Source organism: Camelina sativa, chromosome 17, assembly GCF_030686135.1.
Source record: "Camelina sativa cultivar CO46 ecotype springtype chromosome 17, ASM3068613v1".
NCBI lineage: Eukaryota > Viridiplantae > Streptophyta > Magnoliopsida > Brassicales > Brassicaceae > Camelina > Camelina sativa.
Window position 1 is genome coordinate 8,718,971 of NC_141896.1, and position 24,857 is coordinate 8,743,827.

Genomic DNA, 24,857 nt, shown 5'->3' on the forward strand with positions numbered 1-24,857 from the left:
TTAGTACTGAATCAAACATCAAAGGTCGTTGTAGTATAGTGGTAAGTATTCCCGCCTGTCACGCGGGTGACCCGGGTTCGATCCCCGGCAACGGCGATTAATTTTTTTAGATGATATATATCTTTGGACCTGACTTATTCGCTTATTCCGTTGGCCTTTTTCATTTTGGTTTCAATATACGTTGGAATTACATTTTGTTTTTTTTTGTGTGCTTTTGATGTTACTTGTTATCTTTCTCTGTTGTTAAAATACAATGCAATAGACGTTTTACCAACGGAAAATGCAATGCCAGGCCCAGAAAGTTGAAATAGATATCACTTATTGTCCGAATGTGTGTAATTTGCGAGTTCTATCCATGTCTCTTGCGTGCGAAACAAATACCATAAACTTATCCAACACTCAAAACAGAGACAAAACTGGAAAACTGATAGAAATTATAAGGAACAAAAACTGGAATCATCCGAGACGGCGTCCATAAATAAATGAACATATATATAACCTAAAATGCAACAGGAACGAGAGATTATTCTACGGCAATAAGTTGTTTTGACGAAAAAGTGACAAAAAAAACATGAGAATGTAGAAACGACCCAAGTCCATTCAATGACCCTGGTCACTCAAGCAGCAGCCTGAATTGGTGCTCCATTTGATCTGTTGAATCCACCACGGCCTCCTCCTCTTCCACGGCCTCCTCCCCTTCCACGGCCACGTCCTGTTCCAACCAAGTTTTAAACCTTAAGAACTGATGACATAAGTCGGTCAACATTGTGTATTCAAAAAACAATAGTGTATAAACATACCACGGCCCTGAGGTGGAGGAGGGTACTCTGCTGGAGCACCATCATTGTATCCATATTCTGCTGGAGGACCATCTTGTTGAGCTTCATAGTGAGGTGGGGGACCATTGTAACCTCCTCTTCCACGACCACCACGTCCTCCTCTCCCACGCCCCCGTCCTCTGCCATATGACCGGTCCTGCTCCCTACCACCATCGTCATACTCATTGTTCACATACCCGTTTCCTGGCAATTACGAAAGAAGAAATAGCACAATCCAATTAAACCCTTGTCCACAAATCACACGCAAAAATGCTAAGGTGAAACTAAGATTTGGAAAGAAATTTTCTAAAGGCAATCCTACCTCTGCCGCCTCTTCCCCTTCCTCCATCATCATACTCATTGTTTGCATATCCGCTTCCTGGTAAATTCGAAAGAAGCACAGTACAGTCAAACCCTTATCCACAAATCACATGCAAAAAAGTGAAGTGAAAATAGGATTTCGTAAGGAAAAATTGCTAAAGAAATGCTACCTCTGCCACCTCTTCCCCTTCCTCCATCATCATACTCAGCATTCACATATCCATTACCTGGAAAGTCCAAAAAGGAGTCAGCACAATCCACGCAAACTCTTATCCACAAACCCATGCAAAAGCTACAGTGAAACTAAGATATTACAAGAAAAATTGACAAAGTAATCCTACCTCTGCCGCCTCTTCCCCTTCCTCTTCCTCCTCTACCTCTTCTTCCTCCTCTGCCTCTAGGAGATCCCTCTATAAAAGAGAGCTAAATTAGTAACTTAAAAAAGGACAGCAGGGATAGGAGCTTGGAAAAAGTTCATTACGAGTGAGACCATAACTACCTCGTCCTTCATAGTCAACATCAACCTCAGCTAATGGCTTCACCATCTCAATAGGAATGGGACATTGGTACCTGTAGCATCATTTAATAAGATATATTAGCATTGGAGACAATGTACCTCTCGAGACAGACAACTGCTTTATGACACAAAAGAACAAAATCCACAAATAAGAGAATGGACCTAGAAACTCACCCAACTGAGGATGTGTTCAACTCTTCAGTCGAAAGTGTTATGGTAATCATCGACACATGCCTTGTGGTCTCAATTCTTCAGGGGAACAAAAGTTAAGGTTTAATAAATAACAGGTCAAGGCAACAAAATTAAAGAACACAACATGGAGAAATGAGTACCCGCAGCACAATGAAAACAATAAGATTGATACTAAAGTCTAGTTGACCACTTACGGAAGAAGGCCTTCCTCTGTAGGTTCATATGTATCTACAATGTCCGTAGATCCAATAGATGTGATCTGATGAAGACCAGGAATCCTTCTCTGCATCAACAACAATCACAATAAAATTCTCAGAAAACAATGGAACTCCCCTCTCTTCAATCAATAAACAGACTAAAACCCCAAAAGAAAAATACCTTAATAAGCTCAACAATGGTCACACTCTTGTTGATAGCTCTTCCCATAGCCTTGAAGATAACTTCATTCGATTTTTTCTCCTAAAGCAAATTTAATGAAATTGATCAAAAGCACCAACATGCATCCACTACAAAGACAGTAAAATCTCCATTTTGAACTTCCAATTGAATATATTATAATACCAGAATCTCTTCTATACAAAAACTTATTCATGCCAAATCCAAAGGGAAATTACTCTACTGTGAAAGAATATTCAAAACCAAAACAGATTCAGCGAAGAAACACAATTACCTGAAGAAGAGTCATCGCATAGGTGATGTAGTTCCGTGCCCTACCCATACTGGTGATACGAATCTCATTCTCAGCAATTGGTGTATCAGCCTTAGGCTTCTCCACTCTCTTGTACCTATCCATCTGAATAAACAAAAAACCCCACCGAAAGCAAATACAAAATCAGAATACAAAAACCAGCGATGGAAAACTAGGGTTTCTCGTTCAATTCACACGATTAGAAACAGGGGTTTTTTAAAAAAAAAACTTAGAATAATCTACCCAGTAAATTTGCTTCAATGCTTACCTTGTTCGACTGTTCTGGTTAGATCTTCCGAAGAAACCCTAGAAGATTTTGGATAAGGGATAACTGTTTGGTGTTTGCCCAAGGGATTGGACGAGATATACTGTTTCGTTTCGGTTTTTTTTTTTGTTTTGGTTGGGGGTACGCCCTAAAGAGACGGTTGTTGCAGGCGCCTCTCTAATATATAACAGCCGCACAACTTCTCTTCAACACACCCATGCACCAGTGAACTGCCCTAATTGATTTCCGGTTTGATTTTTTTTTTAAATTTAAACCGGTTTAATTCGAACCGAGGATAAGAAGACGAGTGAGCTAATAACCATGGATATCTTTTCTCCACCCTCTCTCATTTTTTTTTATTTTTCATCTTCAGTTACAAACAGAAAACTCCTTTTTTTTTTTTATTACAACCAAATCAAAAGCACATTACAACCAAATCAAAAGCACATTACATTTACCTCTAAAGACTTGGACCAAAACAAATGCAATAGTTGATCAAATACAACCCTGGAACACTAGCGGATCCAACACTACCTAATCGAGAACCATTGCATTTTTTAACCACAGTGAGATAGATAACACACTACGACTCGGTGTGAAAAAACTACTATTGAAAACGATCAAATCCCAGCTATGAGAACCTCTGGATCGACATGTAGAACTTGTCCCAATAGCTTCAACACCCAAAGGCGCATCATCAGAAGAGCTTGGTCTCTCCGGCTTTCACTGTTCCGGTTCTAGACCTAAAACAAACAATACATCCGACTGAACCGACCAAGAGACACGAAACACCACCAGCAAGAGCTATAACTTTCCCATACTAATCACACAAAAAACCGGAATGCTAATTTTCTCAAGATAAAGAATTGAAGCACATAATAGCATATCATCACCTCACGGTCCATAATTGGAAAAGCCACATCGCAGATGCCTTGTCGTCTCGCTTCTTAGCCGGAATGACACCAGTAATTGAGGAAGCTCTCGAGAAAGCGTCGACTATGAGGATGTCCTCAAATCTTGGCCACCCGCACACCTGAAGCCTCCCCAACATCCGGTAGACTCTAAACAACCCGATTCAACCATACACCTCCGATCTACTAGCATCTCCGACAGAAGGGTGGAGGAGACAGGAAGTCGCGATCTGAAGCTCAGATCCAACTCCCCTAAGCTGCAAGGAAGGTTACCCGGAGCAGCTTCGAACCACCACCAGTCTTCGAAGAGGAAGGCGAGCCGAGATCTCGTCGTCCGCCACACCGTCACGACGCAACGGTTGGACTACTCAGTACAGAGAAAACTCTTTTTTAATTTATGGTTAATGCATTATAAAATTAGTTTATGATTACTTGAACTATACAAAACATGAGTAGCATTTTGAAGAATCTTGTATATTTATTATACCTTACGCTGCAAAATTATGACAGTTGGAAACATACAATATAACAATAGAGATTGATGATTCTGGATTTTTTAGACTATAAGACCACCTCCACCGCATATACTATTAGTGTCTGTACTATTTTTAATATAAATTTAAGACATTTTTGGAGAGAAGAAGAAGAGAATGTATTATACAAGGCATGAAGACATCTTTAAGACCCTCTCATCTGTCATTTTTCTATTGGTTTCAATTCTATTATAATTTTTTATTTAAATTTTTAATCTAATCTAGACACTCTCCATTTGTATCGCCATCAAGATGCTCTAAGTACACAAATATATATGTAGGTGGGAGTTTTGCACAATTACAACTAATAAGATGATTGCGTAAGGAATGAAAGGAAGGTGTCTCGTATGTCTACTTCTTGTGGTTTAAGCAGTCTATATATTGTGGTTCATTTACCCAAGTCAATAAATTCATATATTGTAAAACGTTGTAATGAATATATATACTATGTATCAACCCGCACATATGTGCGAGATAAATCGATTTAAATAAGTTTTGTATTTCAAAAAATTAAATAGATGAATAAGTTTTTAATAGTTTATGAAATATAATTTAGTTTAAATAATTAAATATGTTATAAAAATGATAATTAAATTATTATCTATATTTTTTTAATAGTTGATGAAGTCTTTCATTTTAAAAAACTAATAGAAAGAAACATTACCTTATTTATTCTAATGAAATAAAGATTTCCTTATATATTTTAATGGCACATTTAATAAATCAAAAGACTTATTTTTGTAAATATGTTTATCTTGAAATGCTTAATTACAATTAAATCTCCAAATCGCTCTGGCGACGACACATCAGCATTTTTAACAAAATATTTCTCTATTAATATATAGGGGATATTGATCTACTTATACTTTAAAACATAATAATAACCGGAAAAGTCAAACATTTAAGATGAACGATATCATTATCAATGAAATATATTAGATTTATTGCTAAAACGGTAACAAATCTAAGACGGTTTAACAAATACATAAGATTATGATCCAATATGACAAGTTCACATTTCTACATATATTTTTAATATTAAAAATGTATATTAACAAAGTTAATTAAAATCTATGTAAAATATAAGCAAAACATAAATAAAATATTTTGATTTACACAGAAAAAACTAAGATAATAGTAACATGTTAAGTTATGTTATTTTTTCAAAATAAAATAGCGATTATGTAATAACCCAAACAACGCATGGACAAATCTAAAAATCCCTTCCGACCTTTCTTTCTTGGCTTTTAAATTTTTGATTCGACGTACGTTAATAGTGTTGTTGCTCTGATGGATTAACTGATTAACAACAGGGACATAAGTCGTTTGTCTCGTGTTGGTGATATATGGAGTGGTCGGTGCATAGTAAACAAGGGAACGCGCACTACAAGAAAATAGTGTCATCGCTACACTTAAATTTGTTGCAGTAACTCCATATTTCGTTGCAAATTTGAAAATGCAATAAAACTGAGATACATTTTCTATTGTTTCTATACGAGCGTTGCAAATTGGTATTTTTTGCATATATATTACAAAATTTGCAGTAAATAGACTCCTTTCTATATTGTCATATTAATGCAACATTATTTTTGTAGTAAATTTGTCGTATAATTATGACATACGTTTGCAACTTCCATTTATTACAAATTATTGCCACATAATATAGCAAATATTATTATAAATTTGCAACGAAGTAATATATTGTTATATGTGTTGTATTAATGCAACATTTTTTATGCAGCAAATTAGTTGTATAATCACGACGATCTAATACAACTATATATTGTCGTAAATAAATGCTACGTAAAATATAGAGCAAAAAATGTTACAAATTTGTAGTAATTATTTTTAAATATATGCTCGTCGCATATATTTTATGACGATGCTCACAACTATAAATGTTACAAATATTGTCACTGCAACTTTTATTTCGTTGCATTATTACAATAATATATAGTCATAAATCTCATTGCCTATTTCCACTTAATTTTACAACATTAATATGAATCACAATATTTTTTTATATTTTTGTTCGACACATGATTTATTAAATTATAGTTTTTTGTTTAATACTTTCTTCTATTAAATTTATATTATGGTTAAAAACAATGAAAGAAATAATTAACTTTATTAAGTAATCAAATATTGAAATATTCCAAAAATGCAAAAAATGAAAAAAAAAATATAGAAAAAACCAACTATAAATAATAACTAAGTTCAGAATAAAAACATAAAAAGAGTTAGCCATCTATTGTTGTTGCTGGGATATCATCAAGAAGAACATAATCAGCCATATTCTTCTCAAATCCCTTACTGATCTGCCTTGCCCTCTCATCAACAAATGATTCATCTGATTTCTTGTGTGTCTCTCGAAGAACATTTATGTATGATGCATCTTCTGTGTTATGATTTGGAGAAGAGAAACACAGAATTATACCCTAGAATAAAATATTAAAACAAAAATATAATTAATCAATAGAGAAGTGTGTTTACTATGAAGAAGAAACGTTGGTTAATAAACTACGTCTTTATATATAAGCAAAAAAAAAAATCTTTGATACCGAATAGTGGATTTATCCAAATCTTTTAAGTATTATTGAAAACTAGTATTTGTTCCGTGCATATGCACAGAATTATTATTTGATTAAAAATAATATATAACTAATTATTACTTTGTAATATAGTAAATCTGTAATATAGTAAATATATCCTTAAGTACTCATTAATATAATTTGTAATATAGTATTAATTTAGGTAATTAATGGTGATTTCTAATTTTTCATAGATTTATCTTTTTAGTCAATTTGTTTGGTTGCAGTTGCAGCTATGAGCTCTTTCTCCCTGATTCTCTTATTATTTTTTATAAATTTTGATAGAATAATAATTGAAATTTTATTCTATGTTAATATCTTTTAAAATTGATTATCTGAGTATGGTTCAGTAAACCTAAATTTATATATCTTTAATATTATTTTCTTATTGTCACTGAATCAATTTTTCATTTATATATATATAACAAATATTTTATTTAACTAATTTGGTTAATTCATCTTATTTATTATTTATGATTTTTATATTACACATTAAAAAAATTACCAAAAACATTTCAGTCGAAATGTGAAATTAACAATGTTAATCATTTCAAGTTTTCACTTTCCCGTGCGGTAATGCACGGGCCGACATCCTAGTACTGAATAATAGAAAATCCGTTTAATGGTACCCTGATCACAAGCCAAGAAATTCAAAAAATCACTTGAGGGAGATCCTTCTTCAGCAACTAGGTCCTCTGTCAATCTCTGATGGCATCAAATCATCCGTTTAAAGTTATTTTTCAGAAGCTTTTTGACACCAACAATATCGCATTTTATATCTATAGTGTCGCTAGAAATCTGTTTTTTTTTTTTCTCTTCTTCTTTTTAGTTTTTTGGGTAGGCTAAAGAAATTCCACATTGTGTAAAAGAGAAAACATAGCAAATCGGACTGATGACTAACTACATCTCACCTAGCTACTCTCGGGTTACCAAAAGCTAGACCAAACAATAGTTGGAATGTTGGATTTGAGACTTAAACTTTTGTGCCACTAGAAACCACTTTTCATATATTTTTAAAATACTAAACTTTTTTTTTTTTTTCATCTAAATTGTTGCACACACACATTACTCCTCATCCTTAATCAATCAGTAAAAAGATAGAGCAAATAAAAATACTGAAACTCTGTCTATTCCCTTTTACTTACTGCACATTGCGCTACTACAAACCACCTTTTTTACTAAATACTTTTGTAAAAGTAAAATAGTATCACATACACACGACTTCTAGGAGAATCTTACTAGACTATGCAATTTTATAAAAGTAAAAGTAATATGAACATGTATGAGACTGATGCTTGGATTTTTTAGACTATAAGTAGGTGGGAGTTTGGCACAGCATAGAAATTACAACTAATAAGATGATTGCGTGAGGAATGAAAGGAAGGTGTCTGGTATGTCTACTTCTTGTGGTTTAAGCAGAGGATCGATGGTGTCTCTCCATCCTTCATAATCTTTGGGAGAACCAGCACCAGGAAGCTCGAACCCATTCACGTAGAAGGTTGGTGTCGCAGAGACTCCTCTTGAGACGCTATACTGCAATGAGAACAAAAGCAACACAATTAATTATGGAGTGGACATTAGTTGTTTATTATGATAGCTCTAATGAATGACAGAAGGTAAGCTACTAGAATTCAAGCTATGGAACCCGAAATTCGTCTACTGCACTACTAGTAGATAAAATATGACTGGTGACTATGTAGTGAAAGATCCATATCACTCCATTTGGTTTATCCAATTGACGATATGAGCACAAATACAGAGGACCAAATCGAATAAACAATCTTAAAATACCTAGACTAGTGAAAATGTTTTTTTAAAGTATTTAAAAATTGAGAAGGGGGGGGGGGGGGGGGGGGGGGGTAAGCTCGCAAGGGATCACCTTGAAGGAAACCCTAGTGGCAAGATCAGATTTTGAGTTGCTGAAGCCAGATTTAAGAGGAGAATAAAATGAGTTTCCCAATGTAACTGTTCCAAGCTTGATTAATTTGTCCACAACTGCAGGTCTTGACATGAGTTGTGTTTGCGAGTTGTAAAACAATGCCTGTTGAAGCAAATTTCAATCAAGAAGTCACATGTACTGATCACAAACAAACATAAAATAAAACACGGCGAAATAGAGTACACATATAAACATTTCACTTGAGAAAAAAACAGAACCACCGGATTTTACATTTTTTTCTCTGTTTAATTAAATTCAGCAAAGTTTAGCTTTTTTTCAATACACTAATCAAACCTGATGCTTGAAAATCCCTTCCAGCAAGTTAAACGTGGCATTGGCGTTCAAGGTATCAACGATGTGTAAGGCCCGAGATGCTACAAATGCATTGTCATGGAAGCTACAAAATATCCAAACCCCCCCCCAAAGCTTTCAATCACACAACAGATATGGCAACATAAACGATATCTGCCATTTCCTCAAACTACTTATCAATTGAGTCCATCACAAAAATATTCATAACATGCATAGATTTAGTTCAACATCGAATTACTAAAATCTCTCTCAACACCTTAGCTAAAGAAACTGAAAAAGGAAGAGAAATCAAACACTGACGGCAAAGGAATAAGGTGAAGAACAAGAGCAACGCGAGATCCATAGTGATCAATCGCTAGCTTTAGTGGCTCCCAAGCGTCTCTACAGTCCGGGCAAACCGGGTCAAAATACGCCTCGATAAGTATCGTATCCGGTTCAATCTTCCGACCCGGTGGATACACGAATCCGTCACGCCTCACCGGAGGTATCAGCTGCGCTTGTACCACACCTCCAACGAAGAAGACAACGAACACCAAAGCCGTTCGAATCATCATCATCATCATCCTCATCGCTCTCTCTCTCTATAGAATCAATCTTCTCAAGAGAAAATATCAAAATAAAATCTCGGAGTAGATAGAATCAACGGCCAAGATTATACTACCTAGTCTTTCATCTTCAGCCGTCGATTTCTGATTGTAATGACGTGGAAGAATCTGGTGACGTAGAAGGTGATTAAAAAGGTTAAGCGGGAATAATTATTTTATTTTGTATAGTTAAGCAAATGACAACAAAACAAGTTCTTCCACTGATAGTGCAAATCCCTCAGTCGATCGTTGGGTTCTTGGAATCTTCATCATCTCTTTGGTCATCTTCGTTATCGAAGACGACGCAAGCTCATGCTCGTATACTCAAATCCGGAGCACAAAACGATGGCTATATCTCCGCCAAACTCATTGCTTCATACTCCAACTACAATTGCTTTGACGATGCTGATCTCGTCTTACAATCGATTCCGGATCCTAGTGTTTACTCTTTCTCTTCTCTTATATACGCTTTAACCAAATCCAAGCTTTTCTCTCAATCGATTGGCGTGTTTTCTCGTATGTTCTCTCATGGGTTGATTCCTGATACTCATGTTCTTCCGAATCTGTTCAAGGTTTGTGCTGAGTTATCTGCTTTTAATTTGGGTAAGCAGATACATTGTGTATCGTGTGTTTCCGGGTTGGATTTAGATGCGTTTGTTCAGGGGTCTTTGTTTCATATGTACATGAGGTGTGGTGGGATGGGTGATGCACGCAAAGTGTTCGATAAAATGTCTGATAAAGATGTTGTGACTTGCAGTGCTTTGCTTTGTGGGTATGCGCGAAAGGGTTGCTTAGTAGAGGTGGTTCGTATCTTCTCTGAGATGGAAAAGTTTGGTATTGAGCCTAATATTGTGTCTTGGAATGGTGTTCTTAGTGGGTTTAATCGTAGCGGGTTTCATAAGGAAGCAGTGATAATGTTTCAGAAGATGCACCATATGGGTTTTGGTCCTGATCAGGTTACGGTTTCGAGTGTTCTTCCTTCAGTTGGAGACTCTGAGATGCTGAATTTGGGGAAGCTGATTCATGGGTATGTGATTAAACAGGGTCTACTCAAGGATAAATGTGTTATTAGTGCAATGATTGATATGTATGGGAAGTCTGGTAATGTATATGGAATCATAAAACTTTTCGATGAAGTTGAGATGATGGAGACCGGGGTTTGCAATGCGTATATTACAGGGCTGTCGCGAAATGGTCTTGTTGATAAGGCACTTGAGATGTTTGAGCTGTTCAAGGAACAAAAGATGGAGCTTAATGTCGTGTCATGGACTTCAATCATAGCTGGGTGTGCACAGAACGGGAAAGATATCGAAGCCTTGGAACTGTTTAGGGAAATGCAGGTTGCAGGGGTGAAGCCAAACCGTGTAACAATCCCTTCGATGCTTCCAGCTTGCGGAAATATAGCAGCTTTGGGTCATGGGAGATCTACTCATGGATTTGCAGTTAGGGTTCACCTTTCGGATGATGTTCATGTAGGGAGTGCTCTGATTGACATGTATGCTAAATGTGGAAGGATCAACATGTCTCAGATTGTCTTCAATATGATGCCTACAAAAAACTTAGTTTGCTGGAATTCTTTATTGAATGGATATTCTATGCACGGGAAGGCCAAAGAAGTCATGAGCATATTTGAATCTCTTGTGAGAACGAGGTTAAAACCTGATTTCATCAGCTTTACCAGTTTATTATCATCATGTGGCCAAGTAGGTTTAACAGATGAAGGATGGAAATATTTCAGCATGATGTCAGAGGAATATGGGATTAAACCAAGGTTGGAACATTATTCTTGCATGGTAAACCTTCTTGGACGTGCAGGCAAGTTGCAGGAAGCGTATGATTTGATAAAGGAGATGCCTTTTGAGCCAGACTCTTGCGTCTGGGGAGCTTTGCTAAATTCTTGCAGGCTTCAAAACAATGTAGAGTTAGCTGAAATTGCAGCAGACAAGCTTTTCAATCTAGAACCGGAAAACCCAGGGACGTACGTTCTTTTGTCCAATATATATGCGGCGAAAGGCATGTGGACAGAAGTAGACAGTATTCGAAACAAGATGGAGAGTCAGGGACTGAAGAAGAACCCGGGATGCAGCTGGATTCAAGTAAAGAACAAAGTGTACACGCTTCTAGCTGGTGACAAGTCCCATCCGCAGATAGATCAAATAACAGAGAAGATGGATGAGATTAGCGAAGAGATGAGGAAATCAGGTCACCGCCCAAATTTGGATTTTGCTCTGCAAGATGTGGAGGAGCAAGAGCAAGAGCAGATGTTATGGGGACACAGCGAGAAACTAGCAGTGGTTTTCGGTCTTCTCAACACACCGGACGGTACGCCTCTTCAGGTCATAAAGAACCTTAGGATATGCGGCGACTGTCATTCAGTCATAAAATTTATATCGAGTTACGCAGGTAGAGAGGTTTTCGTTAGAGATACAAATAGGTTTCATCATTTTAAAGACGGAATTTGTTCTTGTGGAGATTTCTGGTGATACTAAAAGAAACATGTCTCGTATTCTTTTTATCTACACAAGTGTTTCAGTTTGCTTAAAAATCTCATCATGGTAGTGCATAATGCTTGGATAAATCTGGTTCATAATGTTTTATACATGAGATAGTTTTACTTGGTTGTATCAATGAGTCTCATAATCGCAGTTAGATAGGAAACGCGTTTGTCATTAGAAGCTACAATCACCTTCTGCTGCTCATCCTCCTCGACAAAGAGCAATGAGGGTGTGAATTTATAGAAGCCTCGGACGTTACTTGCCCAAGGTGTGGTTGACCCTAAAACTCCCCAACTATTAACTTCCATGTCGTAAACATGAACAACACCTTTTAATTTACGCTTCTTCTCCCTCAACACTAGATGCTTGCTGTCGTACACAACAATGTTCCAGCATAAAAGCTCATTTTCCTTCATATATACGTTCTTGATCCGCTTGGCGAGGGTCCATTTCGTATTCTCGACTAGTGTGTAAACTGAAAGTTCTTCCTTTGTCCCCGATACTAAGGTCAGGCGATTAATCTTATCGTCAGCTGCGAACAACAGTTTCATCTCTGGTTCGCGATGAAATATACAAGGAAACAAGCTTGCTTGCTCTGTATCAGGATTGAATGCTATGATGCTCCCATCGTTTCTCAACCAATGAAGAATGTCGTCTAAATAAACAGGCTTCATTTGCACCATGAGATCACTCTTTGAGCTAGTGGTGATGGTCGTATCCGATAATCTCCAAGAGTATCCGTCGCTGATCTCGAATGCGTACACCGTTTCCATCTCGTGTATGCAGACAATCTTGAATCTCTTAGTGGAACGATTTCTGTTTACAATGAAACCGACGCACATCGCTCTTTCCATACCATCAACGTTACGATCAGGCATAAACTTTGAGCCGGAGTGATCCAATAGTCGAAACCTCTCTGTGAGGGGATTAACGACAAAGAGTCCATCGATATATAGTAGGAGAAGGCCGGAACACGAGCCAAAAAAGTAACATGGCTCTCTAGACAGTTTTGCCTCATTCCCTAGTGACATAGAATCTCTTGAAGAGGCCAAAGGCAAGCAAAATATGTAAGTGGCGCCAAAGTAGGAAAGGTGAAACAAGCTTGGTCTGGTCCAGACAGAGTATTTTTCAAATTTGGGATCAGATATACAAGTTTGGAAATATTTATTCGTGCATAGCATCATTGCCAGTGATTTGGGTTCCACTTTGAAGAGTATCTCTTCGAGAAGATGCGAAGGTAAACCATTCATGATGAGAGGTAAAAGTGAGAATCTCCTTAATTACTTCTACAATTCTGCTTCGCTAGTTGATGTGAGTATATATATTTTTATGATTTACGAACCAGGGTGCTAAATAGAGACAACCAATTTAGCTTGACACACAGAAAAAAGAGGAAAAGAAAAATCAATTTCATTACATGAAAAAGGCAGGACAATCTCACCATAAAACAAGAAAGTTTAAGTTACCAAGTAGTCGTAGAAGAAAGAATTGTTACATTTGGATGGATTTTAAGATAGAATTTTAACTTTTTAATTATCTTTCATGGAATCATGAAGATTCAAAATAGTCTATAGTTGTTAATTTGTTATATTCTATAGATTGCCAGAATATTTTTATGAAAATTCAGACAGAATAAGGGAAACAAGTGATATTTATATAGCAAGACAATCTTACCATAATAAAAGAAAATTAAAGTTATCAATTTTTTAGTAGAAATTAAAAATACTCATCAAACGCATATAAATGGGAAATGGATTGATGGTAGTGCATAACATAATAATGCTTGGAAAAATTTGGTTCATAATATTATTATACATGAGAATGTTTACTTGGTTGAATCAATGAGTCCCATAATAGCATTTAGATAGGAGATATGTTTGTCATTAGATGCTACAACCACCTTATGTTGCTTATCCTCTTCGACAAATAACAAAGAGGGCGTAATCTTATACACGTCTTGATAGGTAAGACATACGTCTGACCCCAAAACTCTCCAGCTGTTAGCTTCCATGTCGCACACATAAATTAAACCACTGATTCCAAAGTTTATCTTAATCACCTTCGTCACCACAAGACACTTGCCATCGTACGCAAGCAAGTTCCAGGAGACATCCTCTCTTTCGTCGATAGGCATGTTCTTGATCTGCTTGGCGAGAGCCCACTTTGAATCCCCGAGTAGTGTGTAAACCGCGATATTTTCTTTCGTCCCTGCATATAACAAGGTCAAGCTATTGTTCTTATTGTCTTCCGCGAAAAGCATATTCGGTCGTCTACGATGGAATATGGAAGGAAGGAAGTGATGGAATATGGAAGGAATGAAGCGTGCTTGCTCTGTCTCGGGATTGAAAGCTATGACGCTCCCGTCTTCTCTCAACCAGTGAAGAGTGCCGTCCAAGTAAACTGGTTTCATTCCCATGAGATGACTGTTTGATCTAGCGGTGATGGTTGTTTCCGATAATCTCCATGAGTCTCCGTCGCTGATCTCGAATCCGTACACTGTTTCCATCTCGAGTATGCAGACAATCTTGAATGTCATGGTGGTTCGATTTTGATTTACCGCGAAACCGACACACGTCCTTTTCTGTGTAGGATCATCAATTATTGTAGGTATAAGCTTTTTTTTTGGACAAAACGTAGGTATAAGCTTTGACCTAGAGTAATCGATGATTCGAAACCTTTTTGTTAAGGGATTTGCGATGACGAGGCCACCGATGTATAGTAGTAGGACAAGGCCGGAGCATGATCCCAAGATGTAACATGGCTCATGCCTTAAATTCATCCCATGACATACTTTTATTATTGCCATAGAATCGCATGAAGAAGAGACCAAAGGCTGGCAGAAGATATGACACGAGTCAAGACTGGAAATGTTAAAGAAACTAGGTCTGGCCCATAATATGCAATTCTCGGGGTCAGATAGATACCAGTGGCGGAGGTAGAGAAGTATTAGGGGTGTCATATGACACCCATGAAATTACAAATTTTGGCTTAGCTTTTAATAAAATAATTAATTGCACATGTCTAATCAATCTGTTGACACCCCTCTGAAATTTTGTTGACACCCTTCAAATAAAAATATAACTCTGGCTACTCTATGATTTTTTCATATCTCGTTTTCTATTAAGTTTTTTTCTATAATTTTAAGACATTAACATATGAACATTGGACTTTTTTGACAAACTGTTGGGCTTAGCCTTAACAAATTTCTAATCGATTATATATTTGTACGGTTAAACATAACTATAGGTTGATTAAATCATTAAACGGAAAAAACATAATTTCTCAAAAACTTGGATTCTTCCTCTTCCATCTTATCTTTAGAATGTTTTTAAAGAATGAGTAAGCTTAGAATTTATATTTATAATGAACTTTTGTAGTAACATTGTTTTAATATAACCTTTTCTTTTGAAAAAAAAATATAATGACACCCATAAATAATTTTTCTCGCTCCGCCACTGATAGATACGATTGGAAATATTTATTCGTGCATCGCATCATGGCCTGAGATTTGGGTTCTAATTTGATGAGAATCTCGTCTAGGAGATGGAAAGGTAAACCATTCATCATGGCGAGAGATGAAACAAAGTGAGAATCTCCTCTAATAATCTGTTTTGCTTCTTGTTGATGCGATTATTTTCGTTTGTTTCAATGATTTACATACCGATGAGGTTGTTATATATATAGACAAGAAATTATATTAGCTTGTACACATAGAAAAATTGTAACAATTGATTTTTATTAATGGAGAAAGCAAAGATATCTCACCAATCTTTACAAGTAGGAATAAAATTTATCACATGTTGAAATAGAATTTAATATTTTATGTCTTTGATATGAAGTATATCATCAACAAGTTAATAATATTAATTAAACAACAATGAAGGAAGGTTGAATAGGTGAATATATTTAATCAAATCATTAAGATATATATTGGACAATTATCACTACCATATTCAACAACATGATATGTACATAATTCATAATTGGTTTTATTAGACACATAATAAATATGTATAAATCTTTTTTTTTCTTTAATCTCATAGATTTAGAAGAAAATTGGAGGCCTATTAAAAAAAAACATGTATATATATAAATGATGATTGAGATCCTAGGAAATTAAAGAAGTTACCATATATTCATGGAAAAGAAAAGAAGCTTTATTCAATATTTGCTCTGATTGGTAACATGAGTTAAGTTGAGTTATGTACTTAACTCAAAAGTTATTTGAAAATGTTACCAATCAAGAACAAAACTTTTTTTTTTTTATTGAGGTTGAGTTACAATGTGTTATGATTGATGTACAATTTTGACTTATGTCTTTTGTAAAATTTTTAACTCAAAACATTATTCAACATCATGAAATTTTCATTTGAAATGAAATAGACATAGATCTAAATATGATAAGATTGTAAATATTATGGAATGCATGTAGTTAAATTTTTTAAATTTCCAATGTAACAAAGAAGTTTAGTTAACTTTATGTATATTAAAACTATTTTAGTATTTATATATTTTAATTTATTTTATGTTTAATACTTTTATTAAATGTATTCACTAATACTTTTTAATACTTATAATTATCAGCTACTCTAAATTAGAATTAGTTAAATAATACATAAAGCTACCAATCAAAAACATATTAAATAATATTGTGATTGATGAATTAATCATCGGAAGCCCGTCTAGCTCAGTTGGTAGAGCGCAAGGCTCTTAACCTTGTAGTCGTGGGTTCGAGCCCCACGGTGGGCGTTTTGTTATAATGTTGAAATTTATTTTATTTAATTTCATAATTGTTGATGTTTTTATAAGAAATGCATCTAATCTGAGAAAGTTTTATGAAACTCACAGATAAAAATATCTACGGAAATAAATAATATTAGGAAAAAGACAAAAAAAATAATGAGATGTCAGATATATCCCTCAACCACGTTTTAATTCACACAGAGCCACAACACAACACCACCAATCATCAAAAAATCAAATCACAACATTTCTCTCTTCTCTCGATTTGAATCCATTTCGTTCTCAGGTACGGTGTTGATTCCTTCATCAGATCGATCTTTTTTTTTTTTTTTTTAAACTCACTGTTCTCAGGTTTATTGATTTGTTCCCGCGTTGCGACATTTTTTTTTAATCCAGGAATTGTGGAGCGGCTTGATTTGATATCGTCGATCTGTGACAATGGGAGAGACTAGTATCGACATGGAGGAAGGCACTCTCGAGATCGGAATGGGTTAGTCACCGATCATTTTATTCGATCACATCTATACAACGTTTGGTTTGGTTGACTAACGGATTTGAGAGATTACTTCATTTATTGGCTTTCGTTTTCGTTTTCGTTATCGAATTTTTCATTTCATAAGAAGAATCTCAGATTTGAGCGATACGATCGATATTTGTTAACTTCTAGTTTTGATTTCGCCTAGTTTTCGAATTGGAAGTTGTCGATTAGCTTGTTGGTTTTTGGTTTCAGTTTAGTAAAGTGACTAGTGTTTGTCTTGCTTTACTTTTGATTGTTCAGTCGTGTGATTGTTCGCTGAATGCTATAAGAGACTGATTTGAGAATCTTTGAAATTGTAGAGTACAGAACTGTCTCTGGGGTTGCAGGACCCTTGGTCATCCTTGACAAAGTGAAGGTATTACAACAAGGAGAAGCTTTCACATCCAATTGAAGCTTTTTTGTTTTTGAAGGGACACTGACTGTAGATATTTGTTGAATTTTATTTTATATCAGGGTCCAAAGTACCAGGAGATTGTTAATATTCGTTTAGGAGATGGATCCACTAGACGTGGTCAGGTCTTGGAGGTTGATGGGGAGAAAGCTGTTGTCCAGGTTAGTGATATTCTGTGTTACTTTTTGACGTGAATACTGTTGAATCTCAGGTGTAAAAATGTACGTTATACACTTGCTTGCTGTAGAGGTCACTGTCCTCAATGATTTTATACATGTACAGGTTTTTGAAGGAACGTCTGGAATTGACAACAAATTTACCACCGTGCAATTCACTGGAGAGGTGTTTACTATAAAGCCTTTTTCTCTTTAAGCGCTTTTTGCAGATTGATTAAAGAATTTAGTGGCAGTTTTCTGAAAACTAGAGGATGCTTGTTCCTATTTAACTTTTTTCTGCTATTGATGTGTGTTTTCAGGTACTGAAAACGCCTGTATCATTGGACATGCTTGGGCGCATATTTAACGGCTCAGGAAAGCCAATTGATAATGGCCCTCCTATTTTGCCTGAGGCATACCTTGATATTTCTGGTGAGCGTTGATTGCCTCATTGTGTGTGTGATCTCTAAAGAAATTTTTGTTTCTGTTTCTAATGGTTGTGGCTGATATTATTTATAGGAAGCTCAATCAACCCCAGTGAAAGAACCTACCCTGAAGAGATGATACAAACGGGGATTTCTACCATTGATGTCATGAACTCCATTGCTCGTGGACAGAAGATTCCTCTTTTCTCTGCTGCTGGTCTACCACATAATGAAATCGCTGCTCAAATTTGTCGTCAGGCTGGTCTTGTTAAGCGGTTGGAAAAGACTGAGAACTTAATTCAGGAGGTAATCATTTGCATCATTACCACCACTCAAGGACTTTTGTTATCCAAGTATCATGCTGAATTCTAAGTGCCTGTTTATGTTATGCCCATTCAATTTCTAAGTAATATAGAGGGATAGAAGTATATCTACGAATACGTGGTACATGTAAAGGGTTTTATTTTGTGATGTCATTTACTTTTCTGATATTTAACTTTTGTGAAGATCAATGGCAGATTCGCAATTCCTCTGCTGTTTCGTCTGCCTTGTAAAATCCCTCATTAGTTCCCTTGTGTTTTTCCAGGACCATGGAGAAGACAATTTTGCAATTGTTTTTGCAGCTATGGGTGTGAACATGGAGACAGCCCAGTTCTTCAAGCGTGATTTTGAAGAAAATGGATCGATGGAAAGAGTTACCCTTTTCCTGAACCTGGTAATTTACTACTAGTGATTTCTATGCTTCTTATCCTACTTCTTTTAGCACATCTGTGATTGATTGAGCTTATATCTGCATTTTTACTCGAACAGGCCAATGACCCAACCATCGAGAGAATTATCACTCCTCGAATTGCCCTTACAACCGCTGAATATTTGGCTTATGAATGTGGGAAGCATGTGCTTGTTATATTGACAGACATGAGTTCTTATGCAGATGCTCTTCGTGAGGTAATGACTTCCACGGGTCTCTGTCTCTGTCCTATGTGATACAGAATTTTTTTTTTAAGAAATTAACAAACGACAACTCTAGGTTTCTGCTGCTCGAGAAGAAGTTCCTGGAAGACGTGGATATCCGGGTTATATGTATACAGATCTTGCAACTATCTATGAGCGGGCAGGACGTATTGAAGGAAGAAAGGGTTCCATTACCCAAATCCCTATCCTGACTATGCCTAATGACGGTAAAAATCATGTTGTTCTTGGGTTCTCTTCACAATATTTGCTTTTTGATTGAGTAATGCTCATAAGATCTCTTGTTATTAAACCTCAGATATCACTCACCCTACTCCGGATCTTACTGGTTACATTACTGAGGGTCAGATATATATTGATAGGCAACTTCACAACAGACAGGTGCCATAAGCTTGACTCTTTTTGCAGATCTCTCCTTAGTATTATTTTTAATACATCTACCTAAGCAAAAAAAGGTTTATCATCCATTTACGATAATCTCTGATTCTGTCTTGATTCTTCCCTAAAACAGATATATCCACCCATTAACGTGCTTCCATCACTTTCTCGATTAATGAAGGTAGCGATGCAATTCGACTATACCCTTATGGATTCACATGGACTGAAACATACTATCATCACTTATTAACTTAATAATTGTTCCTCTACAGAGTGCTATTGGTGAAGGAATGACTCGCAAAGACCATTCTGATGTGTCCAACCAGGTTCCCTACCTATATAGAAACCTTACTTGCCGAGAGTAGCTCACATGTTAATATAGTAGTATCGACTTTTCAGTTGACAACATTCTCTTTACTTTCAGCTGTATGCAAATTATGCAATCGGGAAAGATGTTCAAGCCATGAAAGCTGTTGTTGGAGAAGAAGCTCTTTCTCCTGAGGATCTGGTACCATACTCTGACTTCATCATATTCATGTTCTTATCAAAATACTCACAACAACAGTTACTAACATTACAACAATTGATTGTGTTGTGTGTTTTGTAGCTGTATTTAGAGTTTCTGGATAAATTTGAGAGGAAGTTTGTGATGCAAGGGGCATATGATACAAGAAACATCTTCCAGTCGCTTGACTTGGCATGGACACTGCTCCGTATCTTCCCACGTGAGCTTCTTCACCGTATTCCCGCTAAGACACTTGATCAATTCTACAGCCGTGACTCCACAAACTAAGCCTTTTAAACAACCTCACTATTACTCCATCCTCATCTTGTTTGGAACTTAAAATCATATCTAGAGAAGAAAACAGGATTGATTGCGTGAAACACCAAAAAAACTCAGAGAATTGTGAATTTCCGATTTTTTTTCTATTTGTTTCTCGTTTGTATAATAAAAGGTTTGTGTAGGGAAACTTCGTACAAAAAGCTATTTATAAGCCCTTCTGCTGCATCTGTTTTCCAAACTGGTGAATCATGTCATTTTGTTATTGTGTAATAAATTTCTTTCTTCGCTTTTATCATCTACATATATCGTTTGTGAAATTTGTTGAATATTTCTTATATGTTTGGTCAAGCAATTGGTATCTGGCGATGCACCATAAATGAGACGATGACACAACGCAAATGATCGTTTCGTTTCATAAGATGACATCCTTTTGATATAATGTTCTAATCACAAATATAAAACGACAAAACTATGTAATTCACAAATTCAGATCAAAGATACAGGACCTTTATGGTATACCAATGAGCAAGTCACTCTAAACCATCCTAATTTAGTCTAACAAGTTCTCTATATTTTGGTATCCTCTAATGATATAATATAAACCTTGAATCCCATCAAAACAAGGAATGCACTGAGCCGCAGGGAAAAAACAAAACATCAACTCTCTGTAATCTTTTGTTCCAACATTGCATTCCATCCACCATGAAAGGAAACGGTATACTGTCCTGCCCAATAAAAAGGATAATGTAAGAACCAACAGCCAACACGCATTACTGTTATCTTATATGCACATCGATAACAAGCTTCTCTAACCAAGAGCCAACACATGGTACTTTCATCTTATATGCACATTGATAATAAGCTTATATAACCCGCAGTATATGTGAGTGCGTGTCTCTATGTCTAGTACATTATGTTGTAGGAGAGGAAACTATATTGAATTAGAGAGATTAGTTCAAGTTTACAACATATGATCACTGATGATAAGTTCTAGTTCACGGTTGACAAATCCCTTCACAACTCTAATGTTCAAAACTTGGGATTTGGGAAGAATGGATAGTTACCAGCAGTCAAACACGCTAGACTTTGTACTCGCCGACGTGCATCCATTTGGTAGATGACCACTTGTTCCCTCTAATCACAGGACATCCACCTGGAATTATCAAAACATATATTAGCAACCACACGCTCAATGGTATAGGAAAAAAAAAACAAGATCTGAAAAGTGTTCGGAATGATATTCAAAAAACCGAAGGTAGTTTACCATGCAAACTTGTAGGATCCAATGTAGCATCAGGCCTCATGCTCCAGAAAAGCAATGCATCGCCCATTCTCGGCTTTACAGAAAGTCCCTTTTTCCCACACTCAGAGAGCTCATTATACCATGGTACAGAACTAAAATTCATATTGGCAGAAGGAAAAACTGTTTCACCGCCTTCTTCAACATCCGACCTGTAGAATAATGGGTTTGGAAGACAAGATTGGTAAATACAAAGAACCTAACAACCTTAAAAACAAAAGCGAAGAGTTGAGAAAATCTTACAGATACATAAGCATTGTAGCCATACGTTGACCTCCATTTTTAGTGTTGAACGTATCAACAAAATAATCATAGTGTGGTTCATACTTTTGCCCTGCTTCGTAGTGAAGAACTTGAAGTCCTTCACCATGATCTGCACATTCATCATACAAGAAAAAGATGCACACATTCATAAATGATCTCATTTTGACACTTCATCACAAATATAACAGATGAAACGCATCAATCTATACATGAACAAAATTCCAGAGATAACGAACAGTCCAAAAAAACTGCAATTGATCATTGATCTCATACCTGCTGGAATAAAGGTGTAATCAGCTATTCTTTTCTCAATGGTTTTAATGATTTTGTCCCTTCCTCTCCTAAGGAAAGTCCCTGAGCTTGTACGCACCCTGAAGGTTTAACACAAAAAATCATCAAAAACAATCCATAATGCTTTGCTTGATAAATTGTTTTATAGAGAAGATTTATCTGAGACATGATGAAACAATCATCAGACACCGAACCTGCTATCCTTGCTCTTGCCGGTTTGGCTATCTACAACAGTTGACTTCTTCATATGTGGTTTGGCAAGACTGATTAAATATTCACATTCTTCCTTGGACTGGTCAAATCAAATCAATCATTCAATCAATAAATTAATCTTCAAGTTTTGATTTTTAATTTGGTTCCAACATGCATCAATTTCTAATTAACAGACTAAAACATCATCAAACTGAAAAACCCAACACACAGATTAGCTTGAACAATGAACAAGACCCATGAGTTGCAGCAATCAAATATTCAATTTAATACAAGAACACTAACCAAGAAGTTATGGTAAACGAAAGCTCGAGGCTCCCAAGAAAGCACTTCAGTCCACTGGTCTCCTCTCGTCCCAAGTCCCTCACTTCTGTATTCCAAAATGAAACAACTTTTTAATCATAAGGGAGAGATCAATGAATAGGGAAATTTCAGGGTTTCATGCAATAATAGAGTAGGCTTGTTTTCACACCTCTCAGTGGCAGCTCGTCGGAAATAAGAGAGATCAATAGGAGAAGAATCGTCGTTGTTGTTGTTGTTTGTGATAGGAAGAGAGAAAACACCAAAAGCCAAAAGCATTAAGAGAACAATCGTTAACATAAACAACATAAACAGAACCAACATCAATGTCGACCATTTCCTCGCTTGAAATCTCGACTGTCTCACTTTCGCCATCCAAGATCGATTTCACCCCAACAACAAATCTATTAAATTTGTAAAACGAAATAGAGAGATCGAAACAAACAGCGAATCCTAAAACCTCTCTTTGAGATGCAGAAAACAAGAAAGAGAGATCAAATCAAATATTTATATTTCGGGAAAGTAAATAACGTTTCTTCCTTTTTGTAATAAGAAGAAGAAAAAGGATTCTCTCTCTCTCTGCGTTCCTCAGTTCTAACGTTATGAAATGACATATTTACCCTTGGATACGTGATGATGTGGCTCTATTTTATGTTGGGTAAAGAGGGGTGATTTTGTCATTTAAAATTGGGATTTGGTTCTTTTTTCTTTCCCAGCACAATGTTTTATTACACCTGATGAATTCAAACCAATGGGCTATTTTGTTGATTACTACATTTCCATACAAAACTACATATATAGTCTTTATCTTTGACTACAAAAATCTACAATATTTATGGTATTTCTTTTTTCCTTTTTTAATTAGTCAATTCAAAATTATTATTAATTTTCATGGAAATATATATAGTAACCAAATTTTTCAAAAGAATTCAAAAAAAAAACATATAGTAACCAATCCTAATAAAAATGTACTGTATTCACAAAAGTTGGTACAGAAATAATGTCCTTTCTCGTTGTTAAATCTTACTAAATGTAATGACAAAGACACAGATATTTACTCACTACCAACAAAAAAAAAAAAAAACACAGATTTACTGAATAAAATTATAAAAGTAATTAAAAAAAATATGATAAAGATGTGCTGAAGAAACCCACATTAACGAAATTATTACGCGGATTAAATAACGAGAAAAATCAATGTTGTCAACGGCACGTTTGCTAGTAACATACTAACATCGTTAAGACTACATTTTACCCAAAAAATTTCTCCAACTTCCACGCTGCTGAAACAGATTGGGCTTACTAGGCTTAAGTTAAGGGTTATAAGTTTACTACACTCATACTCATATCAGGCCTATCTAAAGTCTAAACCTGCAATCTGGATCACAAAACTATAAATTGTTTCATTCATCATCAAGAATGGGTGTAACACAAAATCATAGACGTGCGTCCGTGCGTGCTTGATATACTCAACATATATATCCATATTAATTATCACAACAAACTCACATAAAAATACCATATATACAATAATATTGGATCAGCAAATTCAATTTCGTTCACAACAAGAAACCCATGTTTGTGTTCCCATCTCAATCTTCCCAACAAAAAAAAAAAAAAAAAACACTCTTTCAATCATGATTCACATGCATTTATACAACAACGAAACTCGTCGACCTTAGGTAATCCAAAAAGAGTACCAAACGACTTATCGATCATTCTTTGAATGCTTTTTTTCAAGACAAACATACATCCATGACCATGATCGCCTGCGTGCTCGTGGTCTTCGTCGTCATCAACTGGCACTTCACGCCAATACAGACGTTTGGAAGAAGTCTCTAGATCAAAGAGAGGCTCTTTGACTTTGACGTAGCACCGTTTAGAGGACTTAGGCTTATGCTCGAACGGAGGCGTTTGTGTTCCAGCTGGATAACGAGACG

At 35.9% G+C, this 24,857-nt stretch overlaps 5 protein-coding genes, 2 non-coding genes and 2 pseudogenes across 9 annotated transcripts; 4 read left to right on the top strand and 5 right to left on the bottom strand.

Annotated features, from left to right (window-relative positions):
• The first annotated feature begins 24 nt into the window (after window positions 1-24).
• TRNAD-GUC (transfer RNA aspartic acid (anticodon GUC)) lies at window positions 25-96 on the top strand. Its single transcript has one exon. It is a non-coding gene; the product is annotated as a tRNA-Asp (tRNA).
• A 311-nt stretch (window positions 97-407) lies between these two features.
• LOC104756376 (Alba DNA/RNA-binding protein) lies at window positions 408-3,098 on the bottom strand. The gene is made up of 11 exons (XM_010478951.3): window positions 2,805-3,098; window positions 2,519-2,641; window positions 2,227-2,307; window positions 2,043-2,131; window positions 1,831-1,905; window positions 1,639-1,709; window positions 1,481-1,549; window positions 1,310-1,366; window positions 1,141-1,197; window positions 801-1,022; window positions 408-712 (listed from the first exon to the last, which is right to left on the bottom strand). Exons 2-11 carry the CDS (start codon window positions 2,639-2,641, stop codon window positions 618-620), a joined length of 939 nt encoding a protein of 312 aa, XP_010477253.1. The 5' UTR covers window positions 2,805-3,098; the 3' UTR covers window positions 408-617.
• Window positions 3,099-7,993: 4,895 nt separating this feature from the next.
• On the bottom strand, window positions 7,994-9,656 carry LOC104756377 (uncharacterized). Its single transcript, XM_087494294.1, is given in 5 exon segments — window positions 7,994-8,269; window positions 8,271-8,369; window positions 8,716-8,877; window positions 9,070-9,172; window positions 9,388-9,656. Coding segments are annotated over 5 exon segments (669 nt in total). The 3' UTR covers window positions 7,994-8,233.
• A 212-nt stretch (window positions 9,657-9,868) lies between these two features.
• Window positions 9,869-12,216, top strand: LOC104756378 (Pentatricopeptide repeat (PPR) superfamily protein). The gene has a single exon (XM_019239111.2). It carries the CDS (start codon window positions 9,869-9,871, stop codon window positions 12,152-12,154), a length of 2,286 nt encoding a protein of 761 aa, XP_019094656.2. The 3' UTR covers window positions 12,155-12,216.
• Window positions 11,393-13,416, bottom strand: LOC104759306 (putative F-box/kelch-repeat protein At1g20940 pseudogene; annotated as a pseudogene). The gene has a single exon (XR_015586219.1). The product of XR_015586219.1 is annotated as a putative F-box/kelch-repeat protein At1g20940 pseudogene (transcript).
• A 671-nt stretch (window positions 13,417-14,087) lies between these two features.
• LOC147923421 (F-box protein At1g20360 pseudogene) lies at window positions 14,088-15,852 on the bottom strand (annotated as a pseudogene).
• Window positions 15,853-16,842: 990 nt separating this feature from the next.
• Window positions 16,843-16,915, top strand: TRNAK-CUU (transfer RNA lysine (anticodon CUU)). Its single transcript has one exon. It is a non-coding gene; the product is annotated as a tRNA-Lys (tRNA).
• An 86-nt stretch (window positions 16,916-17,001) lies between these two features.
• LOC104756380 (V-type proton ATPase subunit B3) lies at window positions 17,002-20,844 on the top strand. Its single transcript, XM_010478957.3, has 15 exons — window positions 17,002-17,195; window positions 17,306-17,399; window positions 17,747-17,802; window positions 17,901-17,999; window positions 18,121-18,180; window positions 18,314-18,425; window positions 18,513-18,724; window positions 19,005-19,133; window positions 19,229-19,366; window positions 19,449-19,599; window positions 19,689-19,771; window positions 19,902-19,949; window positions 20,041-20,094; window positions 20,193-20,276; window positions 20,376-20,844. Exons 2-15 carry the CDS (start codon window positions 17,348-17,350, stop codon window positions 20,559-20,561), a joined length of 1,464 nt encoding a protein of 487 aa, XP_010477259.1. The 5' UTR covers window positions 17,002-17,195; window positions 17,306-17,347; the 3' UTR covers window positions 20,562-20,844.
• A 99-nt stretch (window positions 20,845-20,943) lies between these two features.
• Window positions 20,944-23,507, bottom strand: LOC104756381 (putative prolyl 4-hydroxylase 3). 2 transcript variants are annotated; one of them, XM_010478958.3, is made up of 8 exons: window positions 23,090-23,507; window positions 22,903-22,987; window positions 22,602-22,699; window positions 22,390-22,487; window positions 22,096-22,225; window positions 21,817-22,004; window positions 21,617-21,705; window positions 20,944-21,277 (listed from the first exon to the last, which is right to left on the bottom strand). In XM_010478958.3, the coding sequence occupies exons 1-7, from the start codon at window positions 23,290-23,292 to the stop codon at window positions 21,632-21,634; spliced, it is 876 nt and encodes a 291-aa protein (XP_010477260.1). In that variant the 5' UTR covers window positions 23,293-23,507; the 3' UTR covers window positions 20,944-21,277; window positions 21,617-21,631. The 2 variants fall into 2 exon arrangements, with proteins under 2 accessions (XP_010477260.1, XP_010477261.1); XM_010478959.3 differs by having other exon boundaries at window positions 20,944-21,272; window positions 23,090-23,467.
• Window positions 23,508-24,857: the final 1,350 nt, after the last annotated feature.